Source organism: Peromyscus maniculatus, chromosome 21 (genome assembly GCF_049852395.1).
Source record: "Peromyscus maniculatus bairdii isolate BWxNUB_F1_BW_parent chromosome 21, HU_Pman_BW_mat_3.1, whole genome shotgun sequence".
NCBI classification, from domain to species: Eukaryota; Metazoa; Chordata; class Mammalia; order Rodentia; family Cricetidae; genus Peromyscus; species Peromyscus maniculatus.
In genome coordinates, this window is record NC_134872.1 from 41,376,230 (window position 1) to 41,399,463 (window position 23,234).

The 23,234-nt window shown below is 39.9% G+C and overlaps 1 protein-coding gene across 1 annotated transcript in view; it reads left to right on the top strand.

The window, feature by feature from the left end:
- The first annotated feature begins 22,064 nt into the window (after positions 1-22,064).
- Positions 22,065-23,234, top strand: part of Efhb (EF-hand domain family member B) — a 54,905-nt gene continuing 53,735 nt past the window's right edge. Inside the window, exon 1 of the mRNA XM_076557528.1 lies at positions 22,065-23,028. Coding sequence (XP_076413643.1) covers positions 22,165-23,028 — 864 coding nt within the window. The 5' untranslated portion in view covers positions 22,065-22,164. The remainder of the gene's footprint in view (positions 23,029-23,234) is intronic.

Here is a 23,234-nt window from a genome sequence, read left to right on the forward strand (position 1 = left end):
GCTTGCATAAAGCCGGTGCTACAAACAACTCAGACCTGCCCTGCCGAACAGGGCCCTGCCTGTAAAGTCAACGCACGTGGTCGGAGCTTAAGGAAGCCAGACCCAAGCCTTGACTCGGCACAAGAGGGAACACGTGGCTGCATTTAAGCTTTAGCTGGCTACGCTTTCTTGTGCGTTCTCTCTTTCCTCCTCTCTCTCTCTCTCTCTCTCTCTCTCTCTCTCTCTCTCTCACTCTCTGGATTTACACCTGGGACACTAGGTGGCTGCTTTGAAAATCCCCTCGGATTTCTACTGTTCTACGCAGATTTGGTAAGTCATAATATATCAGATATTTTAAAGGAAACTATCTAAAAGAGAATTTTTTCCACATTAAAAAACAAATGGGTTTTATGTGTACATTGGAAGAAAATTGGTTTTTGTTCGAAATTTTAGGCAGTCTGGCAATGGAACAACTATATAATATTAGTATTGGTGGAATTATGCACCTTATCACTATAATTATCCACATTTTAATATTTAAAAAGATAGTCAATTTAAGTGCCAGGATAACAGCTTTAGAAGAACTTGTTAAACCTGTAAAAATTCAGACAGAAGAAATTAACAGTGAAGTTGTTTCAAGTCAGGATCATAAGGTTGCAGAAAGAAAGCCTGTTTTCACACAGTCACCCTTAATTTATCCTGTAACAGTACAGCAGATGCCTGATCAAATGGCTACACAAAATACTTGGGCTCCAATTGAAATGTTGGATTTAAAAAGGTTTAAGGAGGCAATAGTATCTTATGGCATGCATTCCCCATATGTAAAGCAAATGTTAAACACTTGGTCAACATATAATAGGATAGTACCACAGGACTGGCGGGACCTCGCACAAGGTGTTCTGGAACCCAGCCAGAGACTTCAATTTCTGACTTGGTTTAAGGAGGAGGCTAAAAACATAGAAAAACAATGGAGGGATAAAGGAGTACAAGTTTGCCAGGATCAGCTTATGGGCGAAGGCCAATATGCTTCAGCACAAGCACAATGTTTATATGATGTCCAAACCCTAATTTTATGTCGAACGGCAGCCTTGAATGCATGGGACAAAGTTGAGGAACCAGGAAAAAAATCTGAGTCATTTACAAAGGTGAAGCAAGGCCCAAAAGAGTCTTTTACAGATTTTTTACAAAGACTGGCTTCAGCAGTAAAGAGAACGGTCTCGGATTCAGAAGCTGGTAAGGCAATAATTGAATCTTTGGCCTTTGAGAATGCGAATGCAGCATGCAAAAGAATAATCAGGCCATTAAGGGCAAGATCTGCACCTATGGAAGATTGGATTAGAGAAACAATTAATGTTGAAGCTGATGAGCATGATGATACATGGGTAGGAGAAGTAATTTCAAAAGGTTTGAGGAGTGTTAGATGTTTTGGATGTGGAAAGCAAGGACATTTGAAAAGGGACTGTAGACAGGTCATTTCCAGAAACAATGTTTCTTCAAGGAACAATGGCAACAGAATGCCCCTTCCTTCTGGAGTATGCAGAAGGTGTGGTAAGGGAAAACACTGGACCAACGAATGTAGATCAACAAAGGACAGACAGGGTAATCCTTTGCCTCAGTCTTCGGGAAACTCCCAGAGGGGCCTCAGGCAGGCCCCCAGTGCAAATCCAGTTCAAACCTTTCCGGCAGCCATAGAGGAAATGCCTGCTCTGGAGAGCGATTAAATAACCAAATGCCTATTGGAATAAATCATGCTGGTCAGAATGATGAAACAGAGAGAATAGAAAATTCAGGAGAAAACATAAAGAAAATTTTTTGGCAAACTTCTATTAATGAACAAAGACCAAAATTAACGATAAAAATAAATGGTGTTTTGTTGTCTGGTCTGGTAGACACAGGTGCGGACGTTACCATAATTGCACCAGAATTTTGGCATCCAACTTGGCCTCTTCAGGAGGTAAACGTTCAACTGTTAGGAATTGGGACATTATCTCAGGTGAAACAGAGTGCAAGATGGCTCGAATGTATAGGTCCAGAAGGACAGAGAGGAAAATTAAAACCATATGTGGCTAACATAACTATGAACCTGTGGGGTCGAGACTTGTTGCAACAATGGAATACTCAGATTAACATCCCTCCAATCTCAGAAACAAATCATAAACTAGCACATGTTACTGAGAGAAATATTAGAAGATATTGTTCTAATGAGTGGTCACCAGCCATCCATATTATACAAGAACAGGGCACAATAACTGATGATCTTCCAAAGACACCAACAGCTCTACCTTTAAAATGGTTAACAGACAAGCCTGTATGGGTCCAGCAATGGCCTTTAACAACAGAGAAACTCCAGGCTTTAGAAGAGCTGGTAGAAGAACAGTTAAATGCTCAGCATATTGAAGAATCAACCAGCCCTTGGAATTCTCCTGTATTTGTTATTAAAAAGAAATCTGGTAAATGGAGAATGGTAACAGACCTTAGGGCAATTAACAAAGTAATTCAGCCAATGGGTTCTCTACAATCTGGGATGCCTTTGCCTACTCTGTTACCAAAAGGATGGCCTCTCATAGTTATTGATTTAAAAGACTGTTTCTTTTCAATACCCTTACAAGAAAAAGACAGAGAAAGATTTGCTTTTACAGTGCCTACTTATAATAATTCTCAACCGGTTAAAAGATTTCAATGGAGGGTCCTCCCACAGGGAATGTTGAATAGCCCAACTCTGTGCCAATATTTTGTACAACAGCCATTGGAAGTGATACGTAAAAAATTTCCTAAATCTATAATTTATCATTATATGGACGATATTTTACTAGCTGACTCAAATGCAGATACTTTAGAAATAATGTTTGAAGAAGTAAAGAAAATTTTGCCTTGCTGGGGATTACAAATTGCTCCTGAAAAGATACAAAGAGGAGATTCTATTAATTATTTAGGATATAAAATAGAGCTACAAAAAATTAGACCCCAAAAGGTGCAAATTCGGAGAGATAGACTACAGACTCTTAATGACTTTCAAAGATTATTTGGAGATATTTCTCATCTACGAACTATTGTTGGGGTAAAAAATGATGAACTGACTAATTTGTTCAAAACCTTAGAAGGTGACAAGGACTTAAATAGTCCAAGAGAATTATCACCTGAAGCTGAGAAAGAATTAGCCTTGGTAGAAAAGAAAGTGCATGAAGGACACGTGAATCGTATTGATCCAAAGCTGGATTGCATTTTGGTTATCTTACCTTCTAGGCGTTCTCCTACTGGAATATTAATGCAGAGGGAAGATATTATATTGGAATGGATATTTTTACCAAATAAACCAAATAAAAAATTAAAAACTTATGTGGAAAAAATCTCTGACTTGATTTACAAAGGAAAATTGAGACTTCGTCAATTAGCAGGCATAGACCCAGCAGAAATTGTCGTACCATTAACTAAGGAGGACATTGAAAAATTATGGACAGAAAGTGAACCTTGGCAAAGAGCTTGCAGTAATTTTTTGGGAGAAATTAACAGCAAATATCCCAAAAGCAATAGAATTGATCTTATAAAGAGAGCTGAATGGATCTTGCCTCGAATTGTACGGCAAAAACCCATATCTGGAGTTCGTACATTTTATACAGATGCCAACAAAGAAGGAAAGGCAGGTTACAAATCAGAAAATTTAAGTAAAGTGGTTCAAAGTCCGTATAATTCAGTGCAAAAATCAGAATTGTATGCTATTCTGTTGGTATTAATTGATTTTTCAGAACCTCTCAACATAGTAACTGACTCTCAGTATGCTGAAAGAGTGGTGTTACATATTGAGACTGCAGAATTTATCCCTGATGCTTCAGAATTAACTTCACTATTTATTCAATTACAAGATACAATCAGGAAAAGGAATCATCCTTTATATATAACTCACATTCGATCCCATACTGGTCTGCCAGGCCCTCTAGCACAAGGCAATGAAGAGATTGATAAATTATTGATAGGAAATGTGCTGGAGGCCTCAGAATTTCATAAAAAACATCACGTTAATAGTAAAGGTTTAAAAAAGGATTTTTCCATAACCTGGCAAAAAGCCAAAGAAATAATAAAGAAATGTCCTAATTGTTCCTTCTACAATCAGACGCCATTACCAGCAGGATGTAACCCAAAGGGTACTCAGAGAAATGAAATCTGGCAGATGGACGTGTTTCACTTTGCAGAATTTGGAAAATTGAAATATGTACACCATACTATCGATACTTATTCAGGATTTCAATGGGCAACTGCTTTGAGTTCTGAAAAAGCTGATTCTGTAATCACTCATTTGCTAGAAGTTATGGCCATCATGGGTATACCTGCACAAATCAAAACTGACAATGCTCCATCATATGTCTCTGTTAAAATGAAACAGTTTTTTGCTTATTACAATATAAAGCATATTACAGGCATACCACATAATCCTACAGGTCAAGCAGTTATAGAAAGATCAAACAGAACTCTAAAGGATATGCTAAATAAACAGAAATGGGTAACAAAAACCCCCAGAAATAGACTGCATAATGCTCTTCTAACTTTGAATTTTCTGAATGCCAATGAGAAAGGAACAACAGCTGCAGAGAGACATTGGATAATAGAAAAAACTACAGAATTAAATCAGCCTATATACTTTAAGGATGTGCTGACCTCAGAATGGAAACCAGGGTATGTATTACATTGGGGACGTTGTTTTGCTTTTGTTTCTACAGGAGAAGATAAGCTGTGGGTACCATCAAAATTGATAAAGGTTCGATTTGAACAAGAGAGACCTCTTAATTAGAGGAGGTGATAGTTCATCAACCAGCATGAACATCCAATTTAAACTAACTTGTATCAATAAAACATGCCTTTTCATTTCATCAGATAATAACTTGCCAAAAAGGAACATCCCCAAAATTAGTCTTGGGGAAAGGTTTTTGTTTTTGTCTTTTAGGAGAATGAAGGTTAAGGAATCTGAAGAACACTGGACAAATGAGACAACTGAAGAAAAGGGACAAATCATCTATCCCAAGAAACAGAGTGAAACGGTGTATGGGTATATATTATCTAAAAAAAATTTTATGTCTTCCTAAATGTTTGTTTCTGCTTTTCTCTAAAGATTTAACACTATTGGTCTTCTAACAGTCCCAGTTCAATTAAAATTTAAAGCTGACTTTGGAGTTGGAGAATGGCTCTCTCCTTCTTTAAAATCAAGCATGTTGTTAAAAGGAAAATGCAAACTCCCTGTATCATGCCAGAATAAGAGCCATCTTCTGCTATGGTACAGGACAAAAGCAAAATTAATTAAGGGACTATTCTATTACTAATCTCAACTCTTTGATTCTATTCTGATTCTTTAAACTGTTCTCAAAGTATAAATTTTATATCAAAATTTACAAGATTAATATATATATATATACATTTTAAACTTTGTTAAGATATGAATGGTCACATAGAGTACTAACTAATTCTAGAAAAAAGGCTAGCTGCATATATATGTTTTTGTGTTCGAGTCTCTTATCAGTTTTCTGCAGGAAATCACGGCCTGGCCTAACATCAACTGAAGTCTCCAGAAAGAAGATGGGGCCCCACAACAACAACAATTCCACGTGGACAATAATAATATCATTAAGCTGACAAACATCATCCACAGATCAGCTTTGAACTACAAGGTGCTCAGAGCAATTTTGAGATGACTAGCTGAGATGATCCAGTCTCAAAGACTACTTGAATAAGGACTTGAGATAAACCCTGAACTTTGGCATTATACACAGACTGGATAGTGAAGGATATAGTTACCTCTCTTAGAATTTGACAATTAACCTAAAATTTTTCTTTCAGGATAAAGAAAACTTCGCCCATACCCAGCAGGAAGCAATTTTAAGAATACGACGCCCACATTCCCAAAGAGGTGGTGTGGGGCAGGTGGTTTTTTGGTCTTTTTAATGGGTTCTGGGTCTGGGATAATTTTTAGTATTTAGGGGGGTTGGTTACAAGTTATTGTCAAGGGTTAGGAAAAAGGCTAAGCAAAGGAGATTAGATTTAAGGTTCTTGTTTAAAAAAAAAAAGAAAGAAAGAAAGAAAGAAAGAAAAAAAGAAAGAAAAGAGAAAGACAATTACTAGTTTTAAATACTTTACATTGGATTGAATTGTTTTATATTGTACACAAATTTGAAACTGATATTGTTAGAAAATGCTATATGTATATTTCTAATTGTATTTATTCCATCCATTTAACAATGTAATGCAAATTTCTGATCCTTGAATGTTATTATTATCAACTATTAGGATATAAAGAAATGAAAGCTAGTAGTTAGACATTATCATAGAACTTGTAGTCATATTGGATATGTTTTAAAAATTGAGCAGAGATGTTTTAGACAGGTCATCTTCAAACCCTTCAGAGATCTACAGAATATGGCATTTAAAATGTTTTAATAACTTAGAAAATTTTTCTTTTTTGAGACATGTCGGCTCCTGGCAGTACCAATCTACTTTAGAGAAAATATGGGCATTGAAGAAACTGCATATGGAGTCAACTTTCATTCTGGCAAAAGTTAGCCACTGGACAACAAAGTATCCTCGAATCAACAGGACAAAATGGACAGACAGATCACGAAACAAGGGACTACTGATTCTTGCCAAAACAAGTGTGGTTATGGCTTTATCAAAAGGCATCTTCTGAGGCCAGGACAATATGGCCCCATCCCTGAAGTGGCCTTCGCATCCGGAAAAGGTACGGTGCCCTTTTCTTCGAAGGCAGCTTAACAGGCAGAGGGCCGATGGATTCTGTTGTACAATGGAACAGCAGCTGAAAGCTCATGCCTCTCAAAAGTAGACTGGCATTTAATAGAGGGATGTGGAGAAGAAGGGGATGCTGAGATGAAGCCATATATACACAGCCAAGAAGAATGGACAGCTGAATTAAAAAACTGTCAACAATTTCCAGAATTTAAAATCCTGAATCATGACAGGACACTAGTGGAATTCAGGTGTTTCTGGTACGTGGACTGCTCTCACCCAATGTGAGGTTGAACTGTTGACCTTGTGTACATCCTACTTCACAAATGAGTCTGTCAGATACACTAAGCCTATAGGCTGAAGATGATGCCCCAACACTGCGGAGAAACCTCAGGTGACTGCCCAGGCAGCTGGCTGTTTCTGTCAACTCACAAAATTTTTTTGGAAGTTGCTTGCATGCACTTCCTGTTTTTATTTTTGTTAGCTAATATTATTCCCTTCTTGGGTCTCTGAGGGAGTTGAAGATTAGTTAGTTATGGTTGAAGATTAGTTAGTTATAGTTGAAAATTAATTAGGATAGAAAGTACATTAGATACATCTTGGAATTATCAAAATAGGATAGATAATGGAATTATTTTCTCTGATTCGTCAAATACCTGTTTAGGTATTTATTACTTGTATATATTGTATATAGTTATTGTACTTTTGTATATAGTTTTTCTTTTGTTAGTCATAACCTTTTGCTTTTTTTCTTTTTATTAAAATAGAAAAGGGGAAATGTGGTGGTAATCTAATTGTATTGAAATATTATTTTGATTTGTACTGAAATATTAATTTGATTGTATGTTAATAAATAAAGTTGTCTGGGGGTCAGAGCTATTAGAGCCATAGCAAGAGTGTGGCGGTGGTGGCACACGCCTTTAATCCCATAGATATCTGTGTGTTCAGGGTCAGAGCTATTAGAGCCATAGCAAGAGTGTGGCGGTGGTGGCACACGCCTTTAATCCCATAAGATCTCTGTGTGTTCAGGGATACAGCCAGCATTGGAGACATATGCCTTTAAGACCTAGGGGGCTGTACATTCAGACAGTGACGAGGCAGTCATGTGTTTGGGTTTACAACCAATGAGAAGGCAAAACAACATACTTTAAAAATACGAACCGACAGGAAGTAGGTCTTTTTTCGCGAAGCTGGGACAGCAGGAGGAAGGGTGAGATTTTAGCTCTGAGCTCTGACCTCTCGGCTTTCTCTTTTACATTGTTTCTGTGTTTCTTATTTAATAAGACGGTTGGTTACATCTACAGACACCTGTCAGAGATTATCTTGGTTAGGTTAACTGAGACTTGAAGATCTATCCTGTATGTTTTGGCACCATTCTCCTGCCTTGTGTCCTGGGCTATGTGAAAAAGAAAAGCATGTTGAACACCAGCATTCATCACTCTCTGTCTTAGTTGTTTTTCTATTGCTGTAACAAACACGATGACTAGGGCAACTTATAAAAGAAAGCATTTAATTTGGGGCTCATGGATCATGACCATTATGATGAGGAGCATGGTAGCAGGCAGGCAGACATGGTGCTAGAGTAGTGGCTAAAAGCTTACATCTGACCCACAAGTAGGAGGTAGAGAGAGCTAACTGAGAATGACATGACATGGGTGTTACACCTCCTCTGACAAGGCCATGTCTTCTAATCTTTCCCAACCAGTTCCAGCAAACATACTTGCCTATACCACACTCTATTCTTCCTGAGTGTGGATGTAATACAAGTAGGCATTTCAAGCTCCTGTGCTTTGATTTTTCTGCATTGATTGTGTGTTGGACCCATGAGCCCAAATACACACCTCCTTCCTTAAGCTGCTTGTGTCTGGAAGTTTGTCACAGCAATAAGAAAAGTAACTAAGACATTTAACTTTAATATAAGCCAGAAAACAAACCAACGGCAAAATGAGGCTATTAATACTTGAGCTGGGTGTTGGGGGATATTAGATCACATTGTGAACTCCAAGTTTGTATTTGTGTTGATTAAATAAAAATAAACCTTTGTTCAGGAGGCTGAATTAGCAACTAGTTGACAGAAAGTAATCAGAGAGCATCTGGGAGAGATAGAGAGACACAGGAAGTGATAGGGAGGCATTTGGAGTGGCGAGGCCTTTTCCGGTTTGGCAGAGTGAAAACACAAGTCTTTCAGAGAAGCCATCAACGAGAGAAGCTCGTTGCCACCCAGCCTCTCTGTGCCTGCAGGATTTCACCACAGACTTTGAATCTTGAGTCTTATTTATAAATAGAACAACAGAGATTTAGTTAAAGCTACCTTTAATACCAATGACAGAGCAGGTGCCCGAGGGAACAGAATTCCCATCAGGCTTCAGCTTGAGCTGCCAGACCGCTGCTCTACAGGCAGGCCAGTAACTGCAGAGTTGCAATTGCTGTCTGAAATAGCAGTAGATTAAGGTGCAGCATTGTGCCAAGTTAAAACAATAGCTGGGGTCTAAGAAGATGGCTCAGCAGATAAGAACACTTGTGTAAGCACGAGGATATGAGTTCTAATACTGAAAGGGAAAAATCAGTAGCCCTCTTGAGAGATGCCCTCTCTCCCAACTCCTCTAAAGGTATTTGTTGACCAGCAGTTTTAGAACTGACCAGAAGTTGAACTCACAGGAAGATAAGCCTGGAACAACAAATCTATATATCCTGGACTTGGTAAAACAGGATATGGGCAGTAATGGACTCAACTGACCAGAAATTGAACTTATGGGAAAATAGGACTGGAACAATAAATCTGAATGTATTTATCCTGGGTTCAGCAAAAACAGGACATAGGGAGTAAAAATCATGTCTCTGTAGATACCCTGCATCCTGTTAGCCACTAGTAATTGCACACTTATAGTTCAGCCAGTAACTTCAAAGAACTACCTCACCCTGAGTCCCCTCATCCAACCAGAGATATGTAACCTTCTGAATGTAAACCTTTCCTACATAAACCCCTTGAAGTGAGTGCTTGGAGCCTCCTCCATCCACTATGTTGAGTGTTTGGAACAGACCAAGCTAAGGCTTGCTTTGTTATTAAACAGCCTCTGTGTGCTTGCATCAGATATTGGATCTGTGGTGGTCTTACTTAGGGATCAGATTGGTGCTGCCAGGAGCAATAGTGTCTCATATCAACAGAATTCTAAGTTATCAAAACATTTAAGTGCCATATTCTCTAGGTCTATGAAGTGTTTGAAGATTACCTATCCATCTGATATATGTTTCTGTAAATCTGGAGAATCTGACTAACATAACTATATAAATGACAAGCCAGAGTGACTATAGCTCAGTAAGTCTTCTCTACTAAAATAACTTAAGGAATAAGGCTTCACATTAACAAGATAAACAGTCTGTAAGCAGGTGTACCATATAAGGACAGTGATACACAAAATAGCTGTTGGAGCCCATTAGGTTTCCTAGTGGCTATAACCAGCAGGACTGCATAGGAGGTTGATTGGATCCTGGGCTTGGATACCAGGTGTTTGTAAGGGTCTAACTAGCAAGGGGGAGGTCTTTTACTCCACCCCTTGGTATTGTTATGAATAGCCCTTTGGAATAAAGCTCTGGGCCCATTTGGATAAGGATCCAGACCCACCCGAGTCTATTTCTCTCTGCTTCTTAACTCTGTAAGTCTCTTATCCCTCAATCCTCAAGTGTTCCTGGAGTAAATAATGGTGGGGGCTGGCCCCCCACAAATAGCTTAAACAGTGATAGGAATGTAGAGTGCAATAGGCAATATGACAATAATCCTAAATATGTATCAATATACAAAATATTCTAAACAGATATAGAACATACATACAGTATGACAAATATAATATATTTGTATCAATATACAAAATATTTCAAATAGGAGTAGAAATGTGTGTACAAGACAACAAATATAGCTTTTTATTTGTATCAATATACAAGAATCCATATCAGTGCAAATTATCTAAGCTGATATTTTAATGAATTAGTCTCTTAACTATGGTAATGAGGCTTAGAAAAAAAAGGCAATTTCCAGAGGTGGAAGGAACCTTGAGGTACCAAATGTTTTAACTGTGGTAAATCAGGTCATATGAGTAGAAACTGTACATGGGGTGCTCCTAGAAGCAATAATCCTTCTAGAAATAATCCAAACAGGAGACCCCAAACTTCTGGATTATGCAGAAGATGTGGCAAAGGCTGACATTAGACCAATGAATATAGATCAACAATAGATATACAAGGCATTTCTTTACCAGAAAGAAACACCTTTGGGGGGGGGGCTTCACAGATCCCCAAACCAAAAGTAGTCCAAACATTTCTAGCCACTGAAGGAAATTCCTCTCCAGGACAATTAAATAACCCAGTGCCTAATATAAAGAACAATACTGCAATGGATGACAGAACAGCTCTGATAGATGAATCAAAATAATCCAATAAAATGAATATTTTGGCAGACTTCCATAAATGAACAAAGACCAAACCTTAGACTTTGAATTAATGGCATTGTTCTAGAGGGCCTGGTAGACATAGGTGCAGATGTGACTATAATTACATCAAAATCATGGCATCCGAATTGGCTTCTTCAAGAGGTAAATGTCCAGTTTGTAGGGATTGGAACCCTATCTCAGGTAAAACAGAGTTCGAGATGGATTGAATGCATAGGGCCAGAAGGACAGAGAGGAAGGCTGAAGCCCTATGTGGTAAATGTAGCAATAAATCTTTGGGGCCGAGATCTGTTACAGCAATGGAATACCCAGATTAAAATTCCTACAATCTCAAAAAGGAAATACAGACCAATGCATGTTTCTAGGAATAATGTTATAACATACTATAAAAAACAGCCATCAACTGTTCAGGCTGTACATAAACAAAGCACAATTGCTGTTGAACTCTCAGAAGTACTATCAGCCCTACCTTTAACATGGCTAACTAATAAACCTCTCTGGATTGGACGATGGCCTTTGACAAAAGAGAGGCTAAAAACTTTAGGACAGCTGGTTCAAGAGCAGTTAAATGTACATCACATTGAAGAATCTACCAGCCCTTGGAATTCTCCTGTATTTGTTATTTTAAAAAAAAAAGTCCAGTAATTGGAGAATGCTGACAGCTCTGAGAGCTATTAATAAAGTAATCCAGCCTATGAGCACCCTATAGATTGGGATGCCTTTAGCATGAATCTTAACAGTTCTTATTAATAAGATCAAACCCAGGGCCAGTTATTGGGGTGAATACTGGAAGATCAGAGAGACAGAATGAGCCACAGCTAACTTCACCTGGCCAACTTCTCAGCTGGTCCTATTTTCTCAGACTGGAAGTTTCTGTGTCCTTATCCCAGTGGCTCTCAGCTGAACTGCTGCTCAAAAGCCTGAAGCTTAACCAGCTAAAAGCTTAAGCAGCTAAATGCTTAACCAGCCAAATGCTTCTAGTTTCTGGTCCTCACGCCTTATATACCTTTCTGCTTTCTACCACCACTCCCTGGGATTAAAGGCTTGCTTTCTGGGAATAAAGGTGTGATGAATCACCATGCCTGTCTGTATCCTTGAACACATGGATTTCTGCCTCTGGAATGCTAGGATTAAAGGCATGTACTACCACTGCCTATCCTTTATGTTTAATACTGTGGCTGCTCTGTCTCTGACCCCAGATAAGGTTATTAGCATGCATAATATTTGGGTGAATACAATACCACAGATGCCCTTGCCCTCTCTGCTACCCAAATAATGACCTATAATAGTTATTGACTTAAAAGACTGTTTCTTTACTATACCTTTGCAAGAAAATGGTAGAGAAAAATTTGCCTTCATAGTACCTAATTATGACAATTCCTAGTCAGTCAAGAGATATCAATGGAATATTGATATTCCCTGTCCTCCCACAAGGAATGTTAAATAGCCCTATCCTGTGCCAATATTTTGTGCAAAAACCATTGGAGATAATCCATGTGAAATTTCCACAATTCATTTGTCATTATGTGGATGATATTTTATTAGCTGATCCAAAGTTAGGTACCTTAGAAAGCATTTTTGAAGACGTAAAGAAAGTTTTGCCTCACTGGGGACTATAAATTGATTCTGAAAAAATACAAAGAAGAGATTCTATTAATTACTTAGTATATAGGATAGAGCTACAAAAAATTAGACCCCAAAAGGAACAACTCAGGAGAGATAGATTGCCGACTCTTAAAAATGATTTTCAAAATTGTTAGGAAGCATTTCCAACTTACAAGGTATCACTGGAATATCTTAGATGGAATATTTTAGATGGACTAAAAAATTTGGCTAATACTCTAAAAGGAGACAAAGAATTAAATAGTCCAAGAGAATTACCAGCCAAAGCTGAGAAAGGAATTGGCTCTAGCAGAAAAGACAATACAAGAAGCACATGTGGATCGTGTGAATCCAGAACTTAAATGCATTCTGGTCATACTCCTCTCCAGACACTCCCCAACAGGTATTTTGATGCAGAGGGACGATATTACATTGGAATGGATATTTCTACTATGTAAACCAAGTAAGAAGTTAAAGAGTTATGTAAAAAAGACCACTGATTTGATTCAAAAAGGAAAATTAAGACTTCACCAGTTGACAGGAATGGACTCAGCAGAAATTGTAGTACATTTAGCTAATGAGGAAATTTCCTCACTATGGAAATATAATACATACTGGCAGAGAACCTGCAGTGACTTTTTGGGAGAGATTAACAACTGTTATCCCAAAAGCATGAGAATAGAATTCATAAAGAGAACTGAATGGGTCCTTCCTCACATTGTACAACAAAAGCCAATTTCTGGAGTCCTCACTTTCTATACTGATGCAATAGATGCAATAAATCAGGGAAAGCAGGATACAAATTAGGAGACTTAAGTAAAGTGCTTCAAAGTCCATACAACTCTGTACAAAAAGCAGAACTGTATGCCATTCTTATCGTGCTGATGGACTTCACAGAACCCCTCAATATAGTCACTGACTCTCAATATGCAGAGAGGAAGCACCGCCTCCTTCGGGCTATACAGCCCAAGGTCACAGGTGGAGCAAATACCACTACAGTTCTATTTGTTTCTATTTTATTGATTTCAGTCCTGAGTTTGATTATTTCCTAAGTTCTACTCCTTGTGGGTATAATTACTTCTTTTTGTTTAGAGCTTTCAGAATTCAATGAAAATGAACACACAACATACCCAAACTTATGGGACACAATGAAAATGGTGCTAAGAGGAAAGGTCATAGCACTACGTTCCTACATTAAAAAAAAAGAGAGAGAGAGAAAAAAGTCTCACACTAGTGACTTAACAGCACATCTTGAGGTGTATTTCTTGCATGTAGCAGAAGGGTGGATCTTGTTTTTGCAACCTTTCTGCTAGTCTGTGTCTTTTTATTCAGGTATTGAGACCATTGATATTGAGAGAGATCAATGACCAATGATTGTTAGTTCCTGTCATTTTGTCTTTGTTGTTGTTGTTGTTGGTGGTGGTGGTGGTGTGTGTTTCCATTCTTTTGATTTTGATGGTCTAAGATTATTTATTTCTTGTGTTTTAATAGGTATAATTAACCTCCTTAGGTTGGAGTTTTTCTTCTAAAGTTTCTGTAGGGCTGGGTTTGTATATAGATATTGTTTAAATCTGGCTTTATCGTGGAATTTCTTTCTTTCTTTCTTTGTTTTCAAATCAGAGTTTCTCTGTATAGCTCTGGCTGTCTTGGAACTCATTCTTTAGACCAGGCTAACTTTGAACTCACAGAGATCTGCTTTCCTCTGCCTCCTGTGTGCTGGGACTAAAGCCACTTGCCACCACTGCCCAGATATCACGGAATATCTTATTTTATTCATTTATAGTGGTTGAAAGTTTTTCTGGGTATAGTAGTCTGGGCTGGCATCTGTGGTCTCTTAGAGTCTGCAGCACATCTGTCCAGGCCCTTCTGACTTTTAGAGTCTCCATTGAGAAATTAGATGTAATTCTAATAGGTCTTCCTTCATATGTTACTTGCTCTTTTTCCCTAGCAGCTTTCAATATTCTTTCTCTGTTCTGTATGTTTAGTGGTTTGACTATTATGTGCCAAGTGGATTTTCTTTTCTGGTCCAATCTATTTGGTGTTCTGTATGCTTCTTGTACCTTTATAGGTATCTTCTTCTTTAGGTTCTAACCTAAAATTTACCTATAAATTTTCTTCTGTGATTTTATTGAAAATATTTTCAGGGTCTTTGAGTTGGGATTCTTCTCCTTCCTCTATTCATATTATTCTGAGGTTTGGTTGGAAGAGGGAGGCCATACTACACTTCCAGAGCCAGCTTTTTAATAATGTAGAACACTGTAAAACAATAGTTTAATATTAAACATACCCTAAAGACACTTAATCCCTACAAAACTGAATCCAGTGATGGAGAGACAGAGCAAGCAGAGTATAAAGAAGGCTTAGAGATAACATTTCTGGGGGCAGGCCAGCTGTAGTAGCACAGAGAGCTGCAGACAACAGAAGAGGGGGCTTATGGTGCCCACCAGGGTTGCACACCAGGCACCCATATCACCCTAGCCCAGCAGCTAGGCAGTAGCCTCAGCCAGCTCTTCTGATTTAGGACACAAGAATCTCTTAACCTTTTTTTTTTTTTTTAAGCAATATGTCTGGGTTTAGAGGGGGAGTGAGCCAATTCCACCTCTAAAGCCAGCTTGGTATATTTGGGAATTTGGGCGTAGCATCTCTTACTACTTCCTGCTGGAGGGGGGTGCTGTATCTTATGGGGACACAAGAAAATTTTAGGCCTATGGGGTAGTCCGTGAGGCTGTATTGTGTGAACCAGTTGCCTTGAAATCACTCTGGATGTTGGAACATCTGGGCCATGGTGTCATCAGAGACCTTTCAGGGGGTCTTGGCTGGTGAAACCTGATTTATCTTAATCTGGAACAAATCCACAGCCTCTGCTTTCTGTGGAAACAAAAGCAGAACCTCTTTTCCAAAGAAACATATCCTTAAATCCAAATTTTGAAGTCAAGGTACCTTTAAAATATACATTTTGGCATAACTCAACAGCTTTTGCAATCAAATGTTTTTCTTCAGTTACGAATATCAAAGAGAACATAATCCAGATTCTCTGTGTGGTAGCCATCTTTACGTGGCTTATTTTTTATATTACCTTGAGCCTATTGCTTTAAACTGCACCATTCTAAGACTGAAACGGCGGTGTGGCTGCTGGCTCCGCCCATTTCAGCTTACCAACATGGCGTTTTCTGCCAGTTCTGTGAGTCATCAAGTCTCAGAAATAGTGAGTCTAAGCTTTTATCAAAGCAGCGTGTAGCCCAGAAACCTTTTTTTTTTTTTTTTTTTTTTAATACTAGTAAAGCCTAAATCTACCACACAGTGTAATGTGCTGCTGGTAGACACCTCATTACCACCATACTGCTGGTCAAACGCAAACGCCAGGAACCCGCCAGTAGTTCAAACCCGAGTTTTGTGGTGTCTAGCTGCCCTTATGAGACATGAAGCAGGAAACTGCTGGTTTTGGCTCTGTTTAGAATTGGTTATTAAATATTCTCAGGTTTAAGGTGGAAACTCGAGCCGTTGGGCACCATTTGTTGCTGGAGGGCTTCTCTCCAGCTTCCACCAAGCCCCACAGTCCCACAATCCATATATAAAATAATCACTCAGACGCTTATAATACTTATAAACTGTATGGCCTTGGCAGGCTTCTTGCTAACTGTTCTTTTATCTTAAATTAACCCATTTTTATAAATCTATACCTTGCCACGTGGCTGGTGGCTTACCCGTGTCTTTACATGCTGCTTGTCCTGGCAGTGGCTGCAGTGTCTCTCCTCCTTCTTCCTGTTTCCCCAATTCTCCTCTCTCTTTGTCCCACCTATACTTCCTGCCTGGTCACTGGCCATCAGTGTTTTATTTATATAGAGTGATATCCACAGCAGGACAGAGACAGAGCATGCTTCAGTGAGGAGCTAGCATAGAGGCATCTAGGAGCAGTCTACCTCACAGAAATCCTGAAAATGTTGGATGCAGCTCAGAGGAATTTTGGCTGTGCTCATTTTAATTCCCATCTCTGCAACAAAACTTGAAAACAACCCAACAGACAACAGAGAACGACAGAAAAAGACAGTACAGCAACACAATCAGAAGCAAACAAACAAACAAAAAAACAGACTAACACAGACATATCATAGCCACCTTCACTATTACACCAAAACCTGAAGGACAATATGCTGGAATTCCTGGCCCCTCCTCCAGCTACATGACAGCACATGCGCAATTTAGCAGCCAAGCAAGGGTGCTTATGTAATCCGTGCACTGTGTGATCGAATAATTTGCGTGCAGTGTGATCATGCAATCTGCGCATGCATGGCGTAGCTCCATAAACCCATATGCACGAGTGCAGGGGAATTTATAAGAAGCCGGACAAAGAGCCCTCCATTCTTCTCCTTCTCCTCCTTCCCCTCCTCCTCTGCCTCCTCCTCCTTCTCTTTTTCCTCCCCTCCTACCCTCTCTCTATGTGCACATGTCTTCCACAGGCTTGGTTACGCTCTCTTCTGTCTTTCCCTTCTGTTAATAAAGCTCTGCTTTGATAATGGGTTTTGTCATGCCTCGTGACTTTTCCTCACAGAGTAAAACTGCCACAATAAAGCCAACACAATAGAGCACCCTCTCTGCCCCAGATCTACAATTTTGTCAGATCTTGCCTTTTGTCTCTCCAAATGTCCAGACTTCAAAATAGAACAGAACAACTCACCGTGAATCACCCAAACTTCAGAAGTACATTGACCAGCAATTCTTACTTTCAGTTTGCAACTTTGGGGCAGCTGCAGTCTGGGATCCCCAGGGAATATCAAGTCCACCTCGGACATGTTCTTTCTGGGGCCTATCTCAGACTACTGGCCATGAGTCTGGGGTTTCCTAGGGATCTCACTGGGGCCTCCAAATGGTATGGAGTTTGTAACCTCTGGGAAAAGAACACAGACTCAATCCAATTATAATTAAAAGATTTGTTGATTAGCTGCTAGCAGGCTGAACAATCTCTGAGCCAAATTTGAAATTGTCCTGTAGGAGGAGTATGGGGAAGGACTTTTCGGGGGAAAAAACATATGAGACCTTCACTATCTGTATAAGTAAGTAAAATCTTGTCTGTTCTGCCAAGTTAAATGGTTAAGGCAACTCAAAACAATCCTATATCTGTGTAAGCAAGTTACAGAAGCCAAAAAAGCAATTAGTCATATCATAACAAGTAAGTCACAGCTGTACATTTCTGGGCGGGTGTCACTGAGTCAGGGTTACTGGGAACTTATCCCCTAGGGACTGGAGTTAGAGACAAACAACCGGTGGGTACCAAGATGGATGCCTAGCATAAAATGGAGCTTTTTTAGCCATAAGAAAAAGTATTTTCTGGGACTTTGAGCTTCAATTCTTCTCCTTCCTCTATTCCTATATTTTTGTTTAGTCTTTTACTAGAATCTCTTATTTCCTGGATGTTTTATGTCAAGACTTTTTTAGATTTAAAATTTTCTCTGATCAATGCATTTGATCATTTCTTCTATTGTATCTTCAACGCTTGAGATTATCTCTTCCATCTTTTGTATTCTGTTGGTAAAGCTTGTCTTTGCAGTTCTTGTAAAAATTCCTAACTTTTTCATTTCCAGAATTCCCTGTTTGGGTTTTCTTTACTGATTCTATTTCCATTTTCAGGTCTTGGACAGTCTTATTCATTTCCTTCTACTGCTTGTGCTTTTTTTTTTTTTAATTTAAGATATTTATTAATTTCCTCTTTAAGGACCTCTATCATCTTCACAGAAGTTTTAAGATCTTTTTCTTGTGCTTTAGCTATGTTGGAGCATTCAGGTCCTGCTGTGGTAGGATAGCTAGGCTCTAGTGTAGACATATTGTCCTGGCTGTTGAGAAGGCCAGGCAAATGCCATGACAGGCTCCTAATAACTCAGTTAAGAACTAGGCCTCAGTTCCTGCCTCTTCCACCTAGGGGAACTGCGCATACTATGCCTGGGCCAAACCCTCTCCCCCCCTCCCCACAGGTGACAGCCAAATAAGCGCAAAGCCTGGGATTTGTCCAAGAATGGAAAAGCTATAGCCTTAGCCCACCCCTGCTAGCCCTAACCAATTAGAAATGTATTAGTATGACTGCCACTTGTGTAAGCAAATCCTAGGTAGAATGATCACACTGCTTTTAGAATCCTTTAGTTGTGTATAAATGAGCCTGCAAGCTTTTCTTGGGGGTCACCAATTTTGCCAAGATAGTAAATGCTTTTGCTGATTGCATCCCATCTGGTGTTCTTTTACGGGATTTCTGGTGGACCCTAACAGCTGTTATTGACTGTTTTTACACTGGCTTTTAGACATCTGGGATTGGGATGATTATAGGTCTAGGTGCTGATTTCTAGATTTGTCTTTATTTGGGTTTTGTTCCTTGATTTCTGTTTCTTCTTTGGATTTTTGGAGAGTGTGATGGCTGTGTGTTGACTGGTAGGAAATATTCTTTGGACCTGATAGTTGTGACCACTGGAGGTTCTAGGTAAAAGATATTTCTGGGTATTAGTAGTTGACACTTAGGAATGGGGCTAGGCTAGAGGCCTGAAGGGGTTTACAGGAGGGAGGAGAGCAAAGTGTTCAACCAGGATTGCTTATTTCCTCTCCTTGGAATGGGGGAAGACAGTGAAGAGATATCAACCCTGAGGGTCTACTATAGTGCTGGTGATGAGACTTAGGGGGTTGGATCTAAAGAAACAGAAAGAGAGGGGAAGATCTGCAGATGGCCTATCTGCTTCCTTGGCAGGAGTAGCCTGTGGCTTACCAGGGCGCCTGCTGGAGTCTGCATCTGGGACAGAGCAACAAGGGAGAGAGGGAGTTGAAGATGGGGAGGGTCTGTGGGTTCCACAGGAGATGTGGGTGGGGGAAGGGAGGTCGTGGTTGGTGTTCTGTTGTCTTCCTTCTTTGTTTATTCAGTTAACATTCTTTTAATTTATTTTGAAATTTAATTCATTTTACATATGGGGTTTAGCATGCAGAGAAATAAGCTTCATTCTGACAATTTCTTCCATGTAAATCATTATCCTAGCTGGAAGATGGTGGCAAATACCTTGAATTCCAACACTCAGGAGGCAGAGGCAGATGGATGTCTGAGTACAAGGCCAACCTGTTTATAAAGCAAGTTCCAGGACAGCCAGGGTTACACAGAGAAACCCTGTCTTGAAAAAACAAAACAAAAAAACCCAAACAGAACAAAAAGGCAGTGTGTGTGTGTATGTGAAGAATTAGAGTGATGGCTCAGTAGTTAAAACTTCATATAGCTCTTGCAGAAGATCCAAGTTTCCAAGTCGGGCAGCTCCCAACTCCCTGTAACTCCAGCTCTGGGGGACTCCAACACTCTGTTCTGGACTCTGCAAGGTTCCTATGTACGTACTCACAAGTACATATATACACACACATTTAAATAAAAATTTTTCAGTCCGATATATAATCTTAGTTACTTTAGAAGATGAAGAAGCAGGATTACTTCAAAGCCACCATAAACACCTTAAACAGACCCTGTCTCAAAATGTAAAAAGGCTGGAGTATAGCTTAGTGATTGAGCATTTTCCTAGGATGTGTGAGGCCCTGGTTCAAACCCCCAAAAAGAGAAAAAAATAACCGATTGAAGCTGTGATAGAACATAAGTGTAATTTTAGTTTCTATTGAGAAGAGACTTCTCTTACTGAGAAGCTGACATAGAATTTTAAAGTAGAGGCCAGTTTAGGCTACAATATATCTCATCTCTAAGAAAAACAAAACAACAAAAAATGCAACTTCAATTTATGTAATCTCCCACATTGAAAAGCAATAAAGTTGAGTTGTCATGTTTATAAAATACAACATGTGTTATTGTGTTATACTCAACTGTTTTGATGGAGATAGGGTCTTCCTATGCAGGTCAAGTTGGCCTTGAATGTGCAGTTACCCTGCCTATCTTCTGAGTGCTGAGGTTACAGGCTTGTGTTGCTATGCCTGGCCTTCAAACTTCAATATAGACACTTAATATAATTTGAAGCCTAGTCATCTAAGGACTTTGAGATGTCACTATAAGAAAAAGATACTTTTATACTACAGCTGTGAAATATAACTTTATAGAATTTAAAATAATTCTTTAAAATTTTTTGCTACATTTTAATTTATTTGGGGGTGATGGAGGTTGCCATGGGGCACATGTGGAGATCAGAGAGCAGCTCAAAGGAGTTGGTGTGTGGGTCCTGCAGGTAGAACTCATCAGGTTTGGTAGAAGGTGCTCTTATCTGCTTGAGCCATCTCACTGGCCTTACTGTCGTTCTTTGGAGCTGCAGATAGAACTGGCTGGCCGAGATTCTGGATATCAGTATGCAGTGTCAACTGTAGGGAGAATGGGTGTGTAGGTGTAATTTTTTATTGTTGTTGTGGGTGTGGTGGGTATGAAACAGTCTCTTTAAGTAACCAAGTGGCCTTTGCTGGCCTGCACCTTCTTTGCAGACCAGACAGGCCTAGAACTCAAGAGATTCTCTGGCCTTAGCCTTCTGAGTGTTGAGATTAAAGGCATGTGATAATAGGCCCTGCCCATTCCTGATTCTTTAGCACTAAGATAACTCTAAGCACTGGAGATACTTGGGGGCAAGGGAACACCTAAAAGAAGCAGTCGCCACAAAATATTTGCTCCCAGATCACCAATGAAGAGGCAAATGGCCTTCAGAAGAGAATTTATCTCTCTGTGTTTGTATCTCCCTCCTCTTTCCCTGTTTCTTTTACTCCAGGCTAGCCTTGAACTCATGGCTACCCCTCTGCTTCTGCTTCCTGAGTTCTGTGATTGCAGTTATATACCATCATGCCTGGCTCGGTCTACTAAAACCATCATAATAGGACTGTATAACTTGGGAAACTGAAGAGAACTTGACAAACATTAGGTTTAGTATCCAAAAGCCACCTCACTCAAGTTTTATTTTTTTATTTTTATTTTTGTCTTCTATAGTAAAAAGAAACCCGGAGGTTTGTGGGGGAGGTGTTGGGGATTCGGGTGAACACAGATTGATATTGGGGAGATGGCTCAGCGGTTAAAATCTTGTGGAGAGTTCAGTTGGTTCCTAGCCCCCTCACAACTTCCTGTAACTTCAGTGGCTGGGTCCACAACGCATGTGGCTTTTCTGACATCTGCACACACACACACACACACACACACACACACACACACACACACACACTCATACTCACACTCACATACAGATAATTAAAAATAATATTCTTTAAAAAAAGAAAGAAGAAAGAAACCGGGGTTTGAGGGGAAAAAAAGGCGTGAACTTACTGAGGCACTATGAATGAGAGATGGGCGGGTTGAGTTACCGGGAAGAATTGCTCGCCAAGCCCCGCCCCAAGTTTGTTTCCCAGGTAACGGGGTAAACAGACTATCTACTCTCCTTCCCCAAGGTGTAACGCAGCAGGCAAGAAGCAGTCAGCAGGGAGTGCCGGGAGAATGTGTTCATTCGTGAGAGTGGGGTCCCCGAAAACTTGGCAAACTTCCCTGGAGCCAAGTCCAGCTTCCCCATTAGAGATGAGCTCCCGGGAAAGGATGAGGGCACCTGAAATCATGGAGGTGGGACTCACCCAGGAACAGAAGGACGATATAATAGACAGGACAATTAAGGATTCAAAATCTCCCAAGGAGCTGGAGCTTGAAATGAGACTAGGACAAAATCGAAGATGGAGGGAGAGGATGGCATCACCAGAAACAAAATCACCACCGTGCCATGCTCTTGGAGTAGGATTAGAAAGACATACTATTTCCAGGACACCCACGGAATTGGGTAATTTAGGACTCTACAGGGGCTCCACCTTCCAGGGCCCCAAACCTCTGGGTGTGTTACCAGGAAGAGTAGGGTCAGAAAACGAGGGCCTTCCACCTCAGCTTCCCTATGGAGGGACACAACAGCCTCCTTTGGGCACAGTGTATGCAAGTCCACAGGCCGCGGGAAGCACAAGGAGGCCTGTCGCCTTTGGACCTGCGTGGACAGATGCTATAGTGGAAGAGCAGCCTGCTGTAGGTTTGGAACTCAAAAAAGAACTGGAAAAAGAGCCCCCCTGTGTTGTGGTGAACCCCTACAAAGAGACACCCCCTGCGGAGGTAGACATTGGGTTACCACAAACCCAGGAACCAGGTAAAGCCAAGAATGCAGAGCCTCAAATAGGCTTAGTAACAGAACCTTTTGAGTGCCCATTTGCCCAGCAACCTAAAGAGAAAAAGGAGTCTGCGGCCATGGAACCTGGAGTAGAGGCTCCAGCCCACATCAGACCCATATACGCTGGGAAATTCTTTGATCGGATGCCTTGCTGGCCAAGTGTAAGTTCATGTCGTTTGTTTGTTTGTTTGTTTGTTTGTTTTCCTAGAATTTCTCCTTGAATATGTGGTAGCCATGTCTTTACTGAGATGATACAGTAGTGAGGCTTGTTTGTGTTTGGAGAAACCAAGTTTTTGCTGGGATTAGTTAGAGTTTCTATTGCTATGATGAAACACCATGACCAAAGGCAAGTTGGGGAGGAAAGAGT